This window comes from Amblyomma mixtum, chromosome 1, assembly GCF_055824585.1.
Source record: "Amblyomma mixtum isolate Tamu chromosome 1, ASM5582458v1, whole genome shotgun sequence".
Classification (NCBI taxonomy): Eukaryota; Metazoa; Arthropoda; class Arachnida; order Ixodida; family Ixodidae; genus Amblyomma; species Amblyomma mixtum.
This window is the reverse complement of record NC_143012.1, coordinates 323,064,046-323,081,186: the sequence shown is the minus strand read 5'-3', so window position 1 is coordinate 323,081,186 and position 17,141 is coordinate 323,064,046. Positions and strand designations below refer to the sequence as shown.

Genomic DNA, 17,141 nt, shown 5'->3' with positions numbered 1-17,141 from the left:
TACCCATTCTAAATTTTTCGTACTTCAGCATGTACCGTAGCTACGACTGACATCTTTCAGCTTATATATATCTACTATTTGACATGCACGTTAGCTTGAAATCAGCGTTCGCCAGCTAGATGTAGCATTTGCGACAGTAAGGTCCCTTTCCTGGGATCTAGTTTGGAACAGGTATTTTTCGAGTCGCGCCTCGAAATGACATGGATAGAAATGGTTTAAAGAATGACTAGAGTCAGATCTCAACAGTTAACCGTGAAAGCGTCTCTTAACTGGTTTTACAGAAGCTGCTGGTTTTCGTACATCACTTTTAGCAGTTCACATTGGCAATATAGATTTCAGAGAGGCAGTTCTGCAACAAAATTCAAGTTTAACCTGATTTCCTGAAACACTCTGTGGGTGCTGAAATCGGAAAAAGAGAGGGGATTTCATCCAAAACCGAGAGGCCTTATTTATACGAACATCTACATCCCATACACTTAATATTTAAATAGCGTGAGGCTGCTTGAACATGAACATCACCTTTGCTTAGAGCGAGGTTGTGAGGAGGTCTCCCTACTCTGCAAGAGTAGGGATATTCCCATAAACATTTCACCAGCATTGTTCCCACTTCGAGTTGTTGATCAGTTTGCTCTGGCCCTACCATAACCTTGCCATTCCGGTTAGCTCATTTGGTAGAGCGACTGCTTCGGTGAAGCGGTGGTCCCGGGTTTAAACCCCGGACCAGGACGAATTTTTCTTTAACTCTGAAGTTTCTGAGAAAGCTGTATAACTTTCCTCTGTAGCCGTATGGCTGAGCCTAGGTGCAAGCCAATGAGTAATTTGCTCCGTTATTACAAAACTACTCCACCTTGGGGGATCCCCCTAAACATTTGACAGACCTACTCTGCAAGAGGGGAGGGAGACAAGAAAGAAGGACATTTTGATCTCAACAGCTGGCAGATGGAGGAACCTTCGTTTGCGAAATAGACTGCAATGACCAGCGACAGAGAGAAACGAGTGCTTCTTCCAGCAGTGCTACACATGCGAACAAAAAGCTACACTCGAAACACGAAGCCATCTAAATGGGAGTAAAAAGGGAGTAGTAAGCTGCCCAATTGCGCACACTCCTTCATAAAAGGGTGTGTGCTAGAGGACAACTTTACTCTCTTTTCTGCTCCTTCCTGTTTACAGTCTAGAGTGTTAGCCCCCTGGCGATGCCCACATGAAACTTAGAGAAACACTGTCCGGAGCTCCTGCCTCACCTGGAATTCGGTCTTCTCCCGCGTGTACAGTTCCTGGCGGGCATTGAGCGTCTCCTTGACGGAACGCAGCTCGGCGCTGATGCGCTCGTGCTCCTTGCGTAGCTGCTTGAGCGCCGCGTCCAACTGGTCCTTCTCGAGAGTCAGGTTGTTCTTCATGGAGAGGAACTCTTCTTCGAGCAGCTCGTAGCGCGTCGTCAGGTCGTCGTACTCTTCGCGCTCCTTAGCCGCATCCTTATCCATCTGCTTGCGCTGCTCAGCGCTCTCCTCCTCCATCTGAAAAGAAAGAAAAGAACTGTTCAGTATCCTCTTTGGTGACGACTACAAGTCTCAATGATTTCCGCAATGGCCGCCCCACAGCTTCTTGCACTTGACAACTTCGAATGTGGAATTATTGTAATCTCTGTGACCCGCATTAAACTAAATCAGAAGTGAGGCCATCTTGTGCGAATAGTGGTTTTGAATCGAAGTCAAAATTTAAGTACTGTTCAAGAAACTATAGGGGAGAAATTAGATTAAATGAGCGGAAAAGGCGCCTGTTGTACAGTAAAGTGCGCGGACGCCCCCCAACGCGGCACTGAAAGGAACTTAACTGTTGCGATAGGCTACAAAAGCTAGTGAAAGATGCGTCAAGGGAAAATCAGCAAGGCAAGTATAATACTGGATCTGAAAATACGTCGGTTCGGAAGTTTGCTTCGCGTATGACACTTCTGTTTTAATTTCAGCTGCAAAAGACCAGCAAAATGACGCAAGGTAAATAGATAACCACTTAAAATTCTTTACATTTGCACGCAATTGTACCCAAAGTACTTCATATTTGCAGATACTATGGCTCGAAAATTCCATGGCGTTACACGTGCTCAGTTCGAGTTGCGGTGTGCAACACATCTGGAGTAGTTTCCGCACGAGGCATGTGCGAGCAGCTGCAAAGCCATTGTGCTGCGATCACGTGACGCTCAGTGCCGCAAGTCACAGGCCACCTCAGGGCTTTCCTTCCTGCGCACCAAGCGGAAGCATGTGGGCGCCGTATCTGGCTTGCGTGCGCAGCTGGCGTTGTCATTGACATCCTGGTTGGACCGAAGTCGGTGCATAAGCGTGAGCAGATCCATATCGTCGGCTGCCTCTAGGGCGACCCTACGCAACTGCAGGCCGTGGAAAGCTATTGCAACTAAGCGGCTAAGGCATATGCAGGTGTTCTTCTGACATCGAAAAGCTAGTTTACTTGGACACGACAGTATTCTAATGAGTTACCATTACCTTCGCAAACGGCAACGCTTTTCTTTACAGGAGAATATAAGCGATTTGATAGAGTTCCAGAAATGAAACCTAAGTAACTGCAACTATCGAAATTGTTGTATGAGATTTAACGTCCCACAGCGACTCAGGCTATGAGGAACGCCGTAGTGGAAGATTCCGAATAATTTCAACTACCTGGGGTTCTTTAACGTGCACTTGGATCGTACAGTACACGGATCTCTAACATTTCGCCTCCATAGAAATGCGACCGCTACTGCCGGGATCGAACGCAACGACCGATACGCCATGGCATGACATAGCATTGCGTGATACTATGTGCTGTGACATTATATATGCGATGGTATGATATGGCACGGAATGGTAAGCTATGGTATGGCAAAGTCGGGTATGGAATGGAATGACTAGAATGGCATGGCATAACATGACATGGCATGCTATGGTATGGTATGGTATGGTATGGTATGGTATGGTATGGTATGGTATGGTATGGTATGGTATGGTATGGTATGGTATGGTATGGTATGGTATGGCATGGCATGATATAGTATGGTAAGTTACGGTGTGGTACTGTTGGTTTGATTTAATAGGGTTCAACGTCTCAAAGCGACTCAGGCTATGAGAGGCGCCGTAGTGGAGGCCAACGGAAATTTCAACCACCTGGAGTTCTTCAACGTGCACTGGCATCGCACAGTACACGGGCCTCTAGAATTTCGCCTCCATCAGAATTCGGCCGCCGCAGCCGGAATCAAACCCACGTCTTTCGAGTCAGCAACAGAGCGCTGTAACCACTGAGCCACCGCGGCGGGTGGTACGGTACGGTAAGGTAAAGTAATATAAGGTATGATAAGGTGCCATCGTATGGAACTGTAATATAAGGTGTCTTACGGTATGGTAGTGTAGGGTATGGCATGATATATGGGGTTTAAAGTACCAGAGCTGCACATGGGTGGAAAGAGGTGCCGTACTGGATGGCCAGAGAATAATTCTACCATCTGGTTTCTTTAACGTGCATTGACACTGCACATTACTAGGATGTTTTTGCATACCGCCTCCACAGAAATGCAGCCGCCGCGGCCGGGATCCCATCCCACACCCTTATGCTCAGCAACTGAACGCAACATCTACTAAGTCATCGCGGCGCGTGCAGACACGAAAGGAGTAAAAAGGAAGTAAGTCGCAATCTATCGCACTCCCTTTACGGGGCAGGGTATTCCGCCTCAACCATGCGGTAGATTTCCATCCGTAAAAATAAGGAATGTTTAGGCTCGTAACGAAAACAAATTCTCTCTTGAAAAGATGCGAAGCTCCAGCAGTTGCGAAAGTTTTAACCGAGGTTTCAACCTGCTTTGTGTGTTACCCTCAAGATCTTTTAAAAGTCTGCTTCCGTTGCTAACTTCATCGAGTTACAATGCTTTGCAGTGGAAATATATCTACGTTGAAGAGATTAAGCTCTCCGAATATTTACTGATCGATACCTACTCCGCAACTTAGGCAGCATGCTCTGTCCCTAAAAGGGAGTGCGCTATAAGACAGCTTACTGCATTTTTACTCTTACATAGGCTTACTCATGTTTAGCGTATCGATAGAATTGTATCGCGACGTTCAGGCAAATCGACGCTAGAAATTTTGGAGCAGGCATTGAGATCTCCTAACGTCTTGTCACACGAGGCAGAGGTTGAAGACTTTTTGGCGTCTTCACATTTTTTTTTTATTGCGGGATTGAACTCTGGGGTGTGCATGTGACTTTTTCGGATCCAATTTTGCTTTTGTGTTTAGCGGCAATGGCCTTGCGTCCCAATAGCTGTGACCACCCGGATAACAGTCTAGGTTTCAGCTCACCTCGATTACAATAAGGGCCACCAATGTCTTTATGAGCGCACTCTGTGCACATGGACTCGCACAGGGTACACTGAATACTAGTCTTTATAGGTAGGAGATTGAAGGTTACCGATGTTATCCAAGTGGAGCTCCAGAGAACAGGAAGATGAAGAAGAGGAACAAGCGATGTATGAGGAACTAGAGAAAGACTGCGTCGATATAACACGTAAGTTCCTATGGGCAGTCAACGGAAAGGCACATTAAAAACGGCTACACCCAGTGTTTTGCTCGTATGCCTACACGTTTTCTTGCACTCTGAGGGCTCGTGGTGACCCCAGTCCTTCCAACCCGCCCCTGCAGACGAAGCCCAACCTCTTTGAGCCTGGCGACGAGACGCCGGTGCTCCCTCTCCAGTTGGACGACCCTGTTCTGCGCCACGAGTACGTCCTCAGCCTTGGACTTGGACTCGAGCTCGTGTTCGCGCTCCATCCGCTCGCGCTTGCGCAGCTCGGCGCGCAGCTTCTCTTCGAGGTCCTCGATCTTGAGACTCCAGTCTTCCTTCTCGCGCCGCTGGGAGTTGCTCAGCTGGCGGAGCTTGTCGGAGACCGCCTTCAACTCGTGCTCTTTCTGTGGGCGAGAAAAAAGAAGGAAGGTTATACGCGTTGGGGAGGGGTTTTGTAGTACATTAGAGTCCGGAAGCCGTGCTCGGAACATTGTATGGAGTAGGACTTCACCATCGTTGCAAGGAAGCCAGCGAACTTTCGAGATACGGCGTGCATCTGGAACAACGCAGAATCGGTTCCGCGTGGATGCGATCAATCGAGGTAGATCTGGTCACGCCTTGCGTCATAAACAAAGCGATAAATCGGCGTGCAGGCAGCTTTGAAGAACGAACAGGCAAACACTACAAAGATTCGCGGCAATACTTTTTTTCCCCCATTTCCAGCACAATTTAAAAGTCGAATATTGTAAGCGTTTATAACAGCATGACGCAAAAACATTTCTTCTGGCATTACCCGACGGACAAGCAAACTGTTTCGCTTTCATGCCCCTAGAACGTAAGGTATCCCACCACTCCTCCCTCCTCATTTTTTTCTTTTTTTGCGTAGCTTGCAATACGTGGGAAAATGTTTTCCTAGAGCGGCACGACTGGCATTCCAGAATGTAGTAATGGAGCACTAAGCCGTTTTCTGCTATACACCGCTGTAGCACCTAATATGTAGCACCTAATATGCATCAAGTACTAAAGAGAACAACTGCGATACAGAAAACATTATGCGCAAAGACATCTAAAAAACACAACCACTTTGTTTTCTTTTTAAGTTCCTCTTGCATTATTACTTGGCTAAAGCATTTTACTTCTGGTATTACAATAATGACACCCGCCGGCTGTTCTTATTGAGGAAGAAATACGAAAAACCAAGTTTCGGGGTGGGCACCTTTTCAAATTTGTCGATGGTTTCGTTGAGACGGTTCTTCATCGATGTGTGTTCCTCCTGGAGGGTCTTGATTTCTGCCTGCAGAAACTCACGAACCTCCTTCAGCTTCTTCTCGAGGTTTTTTTGGTGCTCTTGCTTGAGCCTGTTTTCCTGACGAAAAATAATGACGGGAAAGAAAAATATGAGAAAAACAACACAGAGTGTAAATGCGCAGAACCTAAATAAAAATATAGAAAGCAAAACGCAAGAGAACCAGACAAGCGTCCATAGCTGCTCCTCTATAAATGGATATTAGGACAATAATGTTCCGCCGCCTCTTTCAGAGCATGTCATTCGCATGAGGAGCGATGAGTGGGTGAGCACTATATAATCATGCAAGACATACTACTCCCTTTTGTAGAAGTAATGAGGTAATTATTCATTCCGATCGTAATTAAAATGAGGCTTCCGAAATGCCGGTATGCGCGGGGTAATCGCTATGCGCGAACAAAGAAGAAGGTGGAGGGAAGAAAACGAAAATGACAAATTATGTTTGCCTCTCAAGTGCAGCTTCCGGTGGGACAAAACATATTAAAGCACTGAAGTTCTAGAAAGCAGATATGAAGAGAACTCTATTTAATGCCTAGTGGTAGGCCACATCTAGAAGAAAATATATCAATGTCTACATTCTCCAGCTTTGGCCTTGTCGACTTTGACCGACCAAGATAATACGCAGCCCTCATCTTTAAGGTGTAGCCTCCTTGGACACTCTCTTGAGTTATAATTTAGCCATATAATCTGAAGTTGAATAGGAGACTCCCTATTGGCTTCCCAGTGAAAAACAGCGAGCCCATGGGGCGCGTAATCAGTAAGAAAGGTTCTTAAGCGTACAGCGGTGTTCTTATGTACGTAGACACCTTACAACATAAGAAAGCGCAACATATAGGCGTTGTTGTGGGTGTCGGCAGGTGACAGGGCGTTGGTTTGTTCTAACGATATGGAAATGTCTCTACCACTCGTAACTCTCTTCTTTTCCTTTGTTTTTCTGCCCCTGGCGCCTTGTGGTGCTCACGCTTTCTGAAATGCTGAATTCGTCATTGATCGAAATTGAAAATGAGGAGTTAGTACGACAAGCTGGTCGAATAGGTCCAGCTGTCTTGCTAGCATACTGTGAAAAAACGAGGTTCTGCCGACTTCGGGAATTTTTAATTTTTTTTCCCCCAAAGAGTTTAGTACTTCATTAAATGACTAACCAGTGAGTAATATTGCCCGCAGTAAAAAGAATACCACAGGCAACGTTTGTCACTGGTTTCTCTAAAGCAGTTATTTGGCGTGAGGTATTTAGAGGAAACGACTTGAGACGCGCACAGAGTTGCACAGAAACAGCATACCAACATCTGCATGTGGCTCCGTGTATGTAAAGAGACCTACCCCTGAGCAAACAGGCAGTCATTACTTAAGAAGACATACTTATGATCACACACTCTCTGGTGGCCACACCCTAACGTAAAAGTCGAAGAGATGCCTGCTGTCACCATGTGCATCAGCAGATTGCGGTAGGCCGCTCTTGTAACTTAAGGTGGCCTATGGCGAGATCCAAGGAGCCTCTTCGCGTTCCCAGAGGTTTGTTAATGGCGGCACATAACCTTCCATTCAAGCATGGGTTGGAGAAGCAGCAATGTGCATTCGAGGGATGTCGGGGCAAAAGATATAATTATAAAGCAAATTCAAATTCTTTATTTCTGCCTTGTAAAGATACAGACAGCGGAGGCGCAGAAAAAGCTGAGAGACAGCTTGACTAAGCCGCAGCCCCCTTTCGCTTGGCAGCAGCTTGACAGCAAGGCTTTTAATACAAAAGGCAGTTGCAAAGCGTGATAACAAGTATACAATAATGAGCAGGTACAAGAGAAAACGAAAGAACATTATACAATATTGACACAATATTCACATTGGGTAGACACAGGTAATGGCAGCAAAGAAAAAAAAAGAGAAAGAAGAAAAAAAAAGCACAAGACAAAAAATCCTACATGCTAGCATACAAAGCACGCAAAGGCCTGTTTGACGAACTGAAAAGGTCAAAATTATTATATATATACGCATTTAGCAGGGACGAAAGAGTGAACTGCAGGCGTTCTCTACCCGAGTTTAACCGTGGGGTCGGGACTATCCATGTCTCCGCATACCTTGTTGTGTAGCTTGCATCTCGGGTATGTAGTTCAGCAAGTTTACGTATGTGGTTTACATTTCTACGTGTTTCGAGTTTAAACCGGACACTCAAGCGATATTTATACAAGTTGTGTATTTTTAGCACACCACTTTGTAGAAAGAGATCTTTGCTTGGCGAGTCCCAGGGGACATTGTAAACATGACGAAGAAACTTTTTCTGAAAAATGTAGATACGCTGAAGACAGCTAACCGTAGCTGTGCCCCACACTAGATGGCAGTAGTTTAAATAGGAGTAGAAAAGTGAATTATACAGAATTAAAAGGAAACAAATATTCAAAGCAAAAAGAGAAAAAAGGTGGCCTTCAGTTCGCCTCCCGGTGTGGTTGCGACATGGCGTGCAAGGTTCGCAGCGATACATCGTATAATAATGAGCGGTCGCACCCAGTTCTCGGAAGGAGCGTGTCTTCGACAGCACGCTCGAAATGCTCTGCGGTGTGCCCATAGCGGCTTTCGCTTAGCTGAAAGGCGCGCACCCAGGCTCGTCTCTCAGGGCAGCTCTAAGGTTTCTAAAATAAACTTTTCTTGTATTTACTATCATGCCGACCGTTAAACGAACCAACCATTCTTGAGAGCAATATTCTAGCTTTTTCCTGGGCTTAGCCCAAAAACAAACAAACGAACGAATAGAAAAACAAGCAAATCAATAAACGGCAGGACTAGTTTCGTCTTTCCTCTCATTTTTTTTTTCTGCAATACTTCTCCCAGGTTTTTATTTCTTATTCAACCCCTTTCACCTCTGCATGTAAGTAGTGAGATGTGGGGAAGGTTTAGCGAGGCTGACCGCATACACACCATATACGTTCACTCGTAGCCATTTTTGCCGCCCAGTTTAAAGTCCGGACGCATCGTAACCCCATTTCCCAGCGAAAGTGAGGTTTCTGTAAATTGTGCTACTTCGCAGGCCTTCATGTATTCGCATCAAGAGAACTTGAGGAACTTGTCTCTACAGATATCTCTGTCTCGTGCTTCGAGAGACAGAATTTGTTCAGTGTTCTCGACGTTCGAAAGCGCGTACCTGCCAAGTAGATATCCAGCACGTTTCTGCTTTCTGTGTGCCTAATCAGCTCCTCTCTACGCACAGCGAAGATTTGTGCCCAAAATCGCGGCAAAGGCCACAGCGGTGGAAGTGTATTTAGTACATCACAAACACGCCTAGTGGGCGCCAGTTTGCAACGGGGCATCACAATAGCCCGGCTTTTGTAATTTCCCCGCAAGTACTGATGTCCAGCCAGTCGCGGGCGCTAAGAAACAGTTTCTGGTAAAAACCAACAAATACTGTTCATCGTCGGCTGTTTAAGGCAACAAGAAGCGCTGCAAGACAAGCCTGACTTCGGGCAACTTACTTTTTCTTGGAATTGCTTTTCCTTCTCGACTTCCTTGCGAGTCATAACGTCCAGCGTTTGCCTCATTTCTTCCAGCCTTCGCCTCAGCTCCTCTCGTTCCTTGGTCCACGTGACTCCGGCCTGAGCCGGCGATGCGGCCGGTGCGCTCGGGTCTTTAGATTTGGCCTCCTGCAGCTGCGGAGCAAATATTTAAAGGGCGCACAAGTGGATCGTTGCTGTGGGCTGCTGGAAATGCACGAATGAGTGATTTGCTCAACATTATATCCGCGCTAATCATCCAGCAGAAATTTTTAGAGTATACTGTAAATAAAATTGTATAAACTTGTCTTTATGTATGTCAATGTGTATTTATACGTTTATGCATTAACGATTTATAAAATACATAAAATAGACTAGCACTTAATATCAAAAACTTGTCACTCTAAAAACGAACATTACTGCAGAGTTGTTAATCCAGTCTATGAATGAAATAGGGTGAATACTGAGAAAAATAAAGCACTATATCGTCACACTCAAGTGTTCATAAGCTCTTGTTGCTTGTTGGAAATACACTTACCTCGGCACGAAGTTGGCTGCATTCTTTCTTTAGCTGCGTGTAGCCGCTCTCTGTTGATTCTAATTTGCCCTTGAATAGCTTCGCCTGAGTCTCGGCACTTTGCAGAGCTTTCTTGCGCTGTTGAACCTGGACGGAAGAATGCGTCTTAAGGAATTGGCTATACGCCTTGAGACGCCAGACCATGTGTACTGAAGCCTTCATTTGAGCGGAATTTACTGATATTGTCTCGCTTGAAGTGAAGTAATACTTGATCGAGACTGTTATTGGAAAATGAAATACGAACACTGTTTCTTTCCGTACATCTTTCCAGTTTCTTCCATGCGCCGCTTTCTTTCTTTTTTCTTTTTGCATTCGCTTCCATGTGCGGAAGCACGTGAAAAGCCTTCTCCAATGTACTGGGTAAGTCAGCTCTGACCACTTGAACCAGGATTATTAAATCAATATTTGTTCAAGTGGCAACAAAAACCTTATAGTTTAACTTTCTTATACTTTTCCGATACGAACAAAGTAAGAGAATGATCAGCCAGTGCAAAAAATATTCCAGCAGAGGTCTTACCACTTGCTGTGATATTATGGATTTGGTATGCTTTGCGTGAAAAGAAAGGTCGGGATCTGTGTGGCTGCACACCACTTTCATTAAATGGCTATTTGTTCAGTAGTTATAAGGCATAGGAGAGATGCCGGGCAGACAGAAGCTCACGTTTAGATTTTTTTTTTCATATGGCCTTTGCTTTTTCTATCTGCAGAAGCCCCAGGGATAACTTTACGTAACCATCTTTTGTATTTCTTCGGGCGCAGCCAATTAGTTGAGGCCATTTATCGCGTTCATTTTTAAGACACCAGCGCTTTGCTCCTAAAAACACTCAACACTAAAGCAAAGTACGCTTTCCAATTCTTTCTGTAGTCATTTCGTCTAGCCTACCTCTTCCTCGAGTTCCTTTCCCTTAGCCTCGAGCATCTTGACGCTCGCCGCGAGGCTTTCGTTCAGCTTGGACATAACGCCCATCCGCTGCTCGAGCTCCTTGTACTTGTTCTGCTCCTGCGCCAGCTTCTCTTCGAGCTCCTTCTGCTTCTTGGCCGCGCTCTCTTCGATGAGCTGCAGCGAGGCGACCTTCTCGATGACGTCGGCGGTAGCGCCACTCCCGGAGCCTTTCATCATGGTCTCCAGCTGCTTTTTGAGCGCATCCGCCTTCTTCCGCTCCTTCTGCAGCTCCTCCTGCTGCTTCTCCATCTTCTGCTTGAGGCACTCGAGCTCTGACGTCAGCTTGGTCTCCTGCTGCTTGGCCTTGAGTTGCGCCTCTTCGAGGGTCTTCTTGGCCGTCTCCACCTCTTCAGCCATGCCCTCCTGCGTCACCTCGCGGCTCCTCAACGTCACGTGCAGCTCACCTGCGTAGGAAAAAGTAAAGCATCCATTACCCGTGTCATGCCGCCATGCAGACATTCAGGGCGAGAAGCAAATTTTTATGCTATGTGGCGAAAGCTTATCTGACTTAACTGTCACTTTAAGTGCGGTTACTTGAGTGAATGAAGGTATTTGTTTGGTAGTTTGGTTCTTGTTAAAGGAGCACACAGCCAAGACGTTTTCGAATTCTGCTTAACTTGCTTATGTTTCCGTTTTTCGTTGCCATCTCGATTCCAGTCGCTGTTTTCAGCGAAACAGAACAGCAGAGCTGAAATATTACGATAACGCTTCTGCTAATTAAAACTGCTTCCTCACCGCTTTCATTAAGAAAGCCAGGGGTGCTATTTGAAGCGGTGATCGCACCGTGACCATGCAAGGTGTGAGACACTCGAATGCTGTACGAGAGAAAATCAGCCCCATAACAGGCGTCGGATACCGAAAAGGACCATGAACAAGTACTTCGCAAAAAAAAAAAAGAGAAAAAGGGCGCAATGTATTCGAATAGGATTTCACAGCTTGAAGAATGGGCAATGTGGTCTTCTCCAAATTATAGGTTGGTTGGCTTTCCTTTGTCCTGTGTCGTCTAACAGACGACACGCGACAAAGATCGGCTAAGCTGACTGCTCGGACTTCTTTTACTATTCCAGCAACACAGCCTCAACCACTGGCCATTCTACGCTGCTAGAACAAAGTATCTGTTTTCTTTGATGAACATTCAGGGAGACTGCAGTTTTGAATGGTGAAAAGATAAGGAAAAATGTTTAAGCTGGATCAGAAGTTCACATTTATGCGCTTCAGAGCGCTGTCTTCCGTACATTTTGCTGCCGTTTTCTTGAGGAACAGAACTGGCTTGGCTTTTAATATAATTACGCTTCTCTCTAGGCCTAAACGTAAACATAAAGTGCACTGAGCATTATATTTATTAAGCAGCGTAAAATTGACAAGCAAATGAGCAACTTTTGTACTTAGCGCACCGGCACTATCCGATCCCATATCTCGTCCTCACTTGTCACGCTTGTTTATCTATTTTATTTCTAAAACTTGTATTAAGTGAAACCTTGCGTGGCTGTTTTCGTTTCAGCTGAAAGCACATCTCTAGTAAAGTGCCTCGCTATCTTCCTTCATGAAGCATCCGACTTTCACAGTTTCAAACGCTTTTAAAGTTTTTGTCTCCGGACACCCACCCAGTAGCTACTCCGGTTCCTAACGGTCACTTCAAATGATGAACGCAGTATTCGTGGCTTCGTTCTTTCTGAAATTGCCTCACGCTCCCTTCAGCGCATGTCAGCCGAAAAAATTATCCCCACGGAACACCACTGTCTTTTGCTTATTTACTTCCTGTCACCCGCCATCCCATTATCTAGTCATTAAACGCTCGTAATGAAATTTTTGGCAAAGTAAGTTAGGCTGCAGTGATCGATAGCCTCGAAAAGCGAGAAGCTTAAATGAAATTCTCAGGGGGCATTCCACTGTTAAGAATTTCGGTAATCTTGTTCAGCGGTAAAAGCTCGCACTACTTTTGCGCATTTAAATTTATTTTCGTGAGGCTTTGAACAGGAGAAGTTCGCACGGGCAAGTTAATCTGCTATGTAGCGAAATCTGACGGGACAGACTGAAGCGTTAATAGATGGTTTTCAGATTAGAATAATTGAAATTGTGTTGCAAGTCTTCGACGTGGCGGTACGATACGTTCTGGTTATTTAATTTGTTGTAAGCTCGGTAGAAGAAAACAGCTGATTTTGAGTCTCATCTTGTGTGGGTTCCGGCTTTCTTTCTAGTCTTCTCAACCTTGCCCTTTTGTTCGTATACAAGGTGTCCCAGATAACTTAGATAATGATTTTTAAAAAATCTAAGCGTTCTTCAGAACTGACGTTGCGTGGATGTTGTTAGGGTTTATCTAAAGTTGCAGCACCATTTTTTTGCTCGACCTACTTGAATAATTAGTCGAGATAAATTAATTAACTTTTTAAATATAGCTTGAAACGTTCAGGCGCCAATAGGAAAGTTGTGGAACTCCACAAATATTGTCTAACCCAGGCACTTCCAACGAGATAGACTTAGCGTGGTCGTATTTATTCAGGAAAAACGAAAACCGGCGGAGTTTAAAAAATACCACGTGACAGCGCGCTTCGTGCGTTCGAATGCGCCGCAATTACAGCGCCCTCATTCGTACTTTGTAAAAATATCGCCCGCGCCGAGCTTTCTCTTCGCTTTCGAGAAAGGGCTTCATACTTTCCTTGGCTCTGACATTACCGGCAGCGGATGGCGACGGCGCTCCGAAAAAGCGCTTTGTCATTAGTCGCTCGCCGATATCGCGGAGGAGTACAATTATCGCCGCAGAGACGGGAGCCGCGCTTTCTTTCAATTGCCGTCCGAACCCACTGGGGCTTACCTTGGAACCAAACGCTCCGGTAAGCTCTGTCGTGGGCAGCACGAAAGGAGCGAAGCGAGCGATGTTTTTCACAAACCATGAATGGGGGCGCTGTAACTGCGGCGCATTCGGGAGCATGAAGTGCGCTGTCACGTGGTATTTTTTAAACTCCGCGGGCTTTCATTTTTCCCGATTAAAAACGACCTTGCTAAGTGGTTTGGTTTGGTTTATGGGGTTTAACGTCCCAAAGCGACTAAGGCTATGAGAGACGCCGTAGTGAAGGGCTCCGGAAATTTCGACCACCTGGGGTTCTTTAACGTGCACTGACATCGCACAGTACACGGGCCTCAAGAATTTCTCCTCCAAAGAAATTCTAGCCGCCGCGGCCGGGATCGAACCCACGTCTTTTGGGTCAGCAGCCGAGCACCATAGCCACTGAGCCACCGCGGCGGCGACCATGCTAAGTCTATCTCATTGGGTGTGTCTGGGTGGTGGTGGTGGTGGTGGTGAAAACTTTTAATTACTGAAATAGAGTTTGGGAGCCACAGAGTGGCCCCGCTACATGGTCGGCGTCCCTAGTCCGGGACACCGCATGACAATGCCCCGTCTCTCGCCCGTTTCACCAGAGCCCTTTGGGACTCAAGCGAGGAGCAGTTGAGAAGGGCAGTCTCCCATGCCTCTCTGGAAGGGGTAGGGGAAGGGGGGAGGTGGAGATTTTGAGTACATGCCCACACCATGTGGAAGATATCACAGGTCTCCCCAGAGTGTGGGCATCGCCCATCCGTGTTAGGATCGTAATGCTTTAAGATTGCAGGACAGAGTAGAGTACCTGTCTGCAGGCGCCTTAAAGTTCGCTCCTCCGTCTTACTCAGCCCCTTTGCAGGGGCCGGGAAAAGGCGGTGGATGTCGCTATAATGCGTTATAATTTCCTTGAATCGCAGCAGCGGCTGTCTGGGTTGGACAATATTTGTGGAGCTCCACAACTTTCCTATTGAAGCCTGGGCGTTTCAAGCTATATTTAAAAAGTTAATTAATTTATCTCGACTAATTATTCAAGTAGGTCGAGCAAAAAAATGGTACTGTAACTTGAGATAAACCCTAACAACATCCACGCACTTTCAGTTCTCAAGAACGCTTAGCTTTTTTAAAAATCTTGGTCCAAGTTAGCTGGGACGCCCTGTATAGGCCGTACGCTACTACGCGTCAAATAGATGCTTGAAATGGTTTCCTGCTGGTTTGACTATATCGAAATTTTGCATCTCAACACATACATCGCGAAAACCAATTTCACACGAGCAGACTCAGTAACCGGCGGCAGGCACCACTATCAGACTTCGGGAGTTTCATGCTCGCTTATTAAAGGCCCACATATGCTAACAAACGTCATTTGATAGTCAACCGATGGCCTCTTTGGTAGCAATGATTTTTACCTGGTCTGTGACGTTCAATTACAAAAAGAGCACCAATGTGAAACTTGTGACCAGTACCGACGCCTGTACACGTGACCTTGTAAACCATGCTCTTGAACGTAGCGTAATTACTGTTGGTTTAGGCACTATCCGTGGCTGCATAGCTTATGCGCAGTGCACACAAAGTGGGATGCGGCAGAAGAAGAGGGGAAGCTCACTGATCTCGTCTTCCAGGTCCTTGATGATGTCTTTGAGCTCCCCCCTGGTCGCGGTCTCTCTGACTGCCCGTGGCGCCCTCTTCTTGTAGTTGAGCGCATCCTTGAGCTTCTTGTACTCGCGGTTCATCCGGCTGTTCTCCACCTCCAGTTGGACGATCTTGGTCTGCAGGGCAGCGGTCTCCTCTTCCTTGGCGCGCACTTTCTTTTTGAGGCCGGCAATGAGGTCGTTCTCGATGTCGCTCGGCTTCTCCTTCTTGGGCGCGTACTCCTGGATTACTACTGCTGACGGTGCTGCCCCCGCGGCCACCTACGGCGAGGCGAGAAGAAAAACAAATTAGTGTGTTTAAGTATATTTGTGTTTGGAAGAAAAAAGCTGCTACTCTTACTCTATGAACCACAGAGAGAATCCACAACTTAGTGACGTAGCATAGGAACGCTGCAAACACACATTCAGCGTTCGCTGTTTACAGGGTGAATGGACTACTATGGGCACATAGCACACTGCGCTGATCCGTGCGTGCGTGAATTCTTTATGCCCCCATCATCTTCTGTTCTTATTATTCTATGCCCGGCAGCCAGCCGGGCATAGACTGAGTCCACATCTACCACTTTTTTTTATGCACCATTAACGCACCTTCACTCACCCTTAACGCACCCTTATGCACCCGCCATTATCGCTGATTCAACCGTCAGTGTTGCTGATTCCTTTATATTTTCGCTCTCTTTATCTAAATACATAAATAACACTAGTGCGGTGGCGTGAGCTGTATGGAACGTAGAGGCCGGGGGCCGTACTGCAGCACGTTATTAGAATTGATTCTGCGCGCTTTCTATTGCTTCATTCACAAGGGGAGAAGTCGGACTTTGTTAGAGGACCCTAAAAGAAGGCGGCATGCTTTGTCAATATATCCGGCTGTGACCCACATCGTAGCAGATTATACATGTTCCCACCTTCTCGAGTTCCTCCTTGAGAACATTGAGCTTGCGCTCAGAGTCGGCGAGCTTCTCCTTTAGTTCCATGTTGTCCAGTTGCAGCAGCTCCTGGGGTCCAGGCGGCGGTTTCCGGCTGAGGCGTAGCTGACAGCGTTTGTTCTCGGCCATGAGCCGGTCATTCTCAGTCTCCAGGTCCTGGGCCTTCTGGCGAAGGATGCTGGCTTCCTGTTCAACCAGCTGCAGCTGTCGCTTCAGGTCCACCTGCAGACAGAACGTAAGATGTCAGAGGCGGATTTTGCGTGGTAATTGTTCCTACACGTAATATAAGTGTTTATCAATAGTGAGTGAAGCGTGCACTGAATGAACATTGCACATAATTAGACCCCAAACGTCATGAAACCGCAACTAAGGTACAGTTTTGTCTTTGTTGCCTGCGGAAGAGTACGTTTTGAAAAATAAATTTCTTTACAGTCAGTTTCAATACACAAGGTCGACTAAAGCTCAAGTGTGGAGTCAGGCTGAAATAACTGCTATTAGAGACCCCCTGCTAAGACAAAAGCCCTAGCATGATGTACTTCTATGGTGCTAAACCAGCATCAGTGGAAATACATGCGGCTATCTCGTTATGTAGCAAATACTGCGTTGCCAGCTTACCTGCAGCTCGCTGTCCAGAGACCGGCTGCGCACGATGACCTTGGAGGCCTTGCGCCGATGCACCTCGATCTCAGTCTGGAGCCGCTCGTTCTCACGCTCCTTCTCGATTAGCTTCTGGCGCAGCTCACGAGCCTCGTACTCGAGGAGCTTAGCCTTCTGCCGATGGTACACGTCCACGTCCGCTTCGCTCTTAGGTGGCGCTGGCAACTCGATCTTAGTGAATGGTTGGCTCACCAGTTTCTCCTGCAAGAAAAAGCGGGGAGGATTAAGACTAGGGAGGCCATGACACTTTTCACGT

The 17,141-nt window shown here is 46.5% G+C and overlaps 1 protein-coding gene across 1 annotated transcript in view; it reads right to left on the bottom strand.

The window, feature by feature from the left end:
• LOC149372741 (uncharacterized) overlaps positions 1-17,141 on the bottom strand; it is a 46,736-nt gene that overhangs the window by 20,072 nt on the left and 9,523 nt on the right. The window contains exons 3-11 of the mRNA XM_089567279.1: positions 16,844-17,086; positions 16,208-16,450; positions 15,257-15,563; positions 10,779-11,242; positions 9,857-9,982; positions 9,301-9,474; positions 5,753-5,902; positions 4,686-4,940; positions 1,242-1,514 (exon numbers count right to left, since the gene is read on the bottom strand). Coding sequence (XP_089423405.1) covers positions 1,242-1,514; positions 4,686-4,940; positions 5,753-5,902; positions 9,301-9,474; positions 9,857-9,982; positions 10,779-11,242; positions 15,257-15,563; positions 16,208-16,450; positions 16,844-17,086 — 2,235 coding nt within the window. The remainder of the gene's footprint in view (positions 1-1,241; positions 1,515-4,685; positions 4,941-5,752; positions 5,903-9,300; positions 9,475-9,856; positions 9,983-10,778; positions 11,243-15,256; positions 15,564-16,207; positions 16,451-16,843; positions 17,087-17,141) is intronic.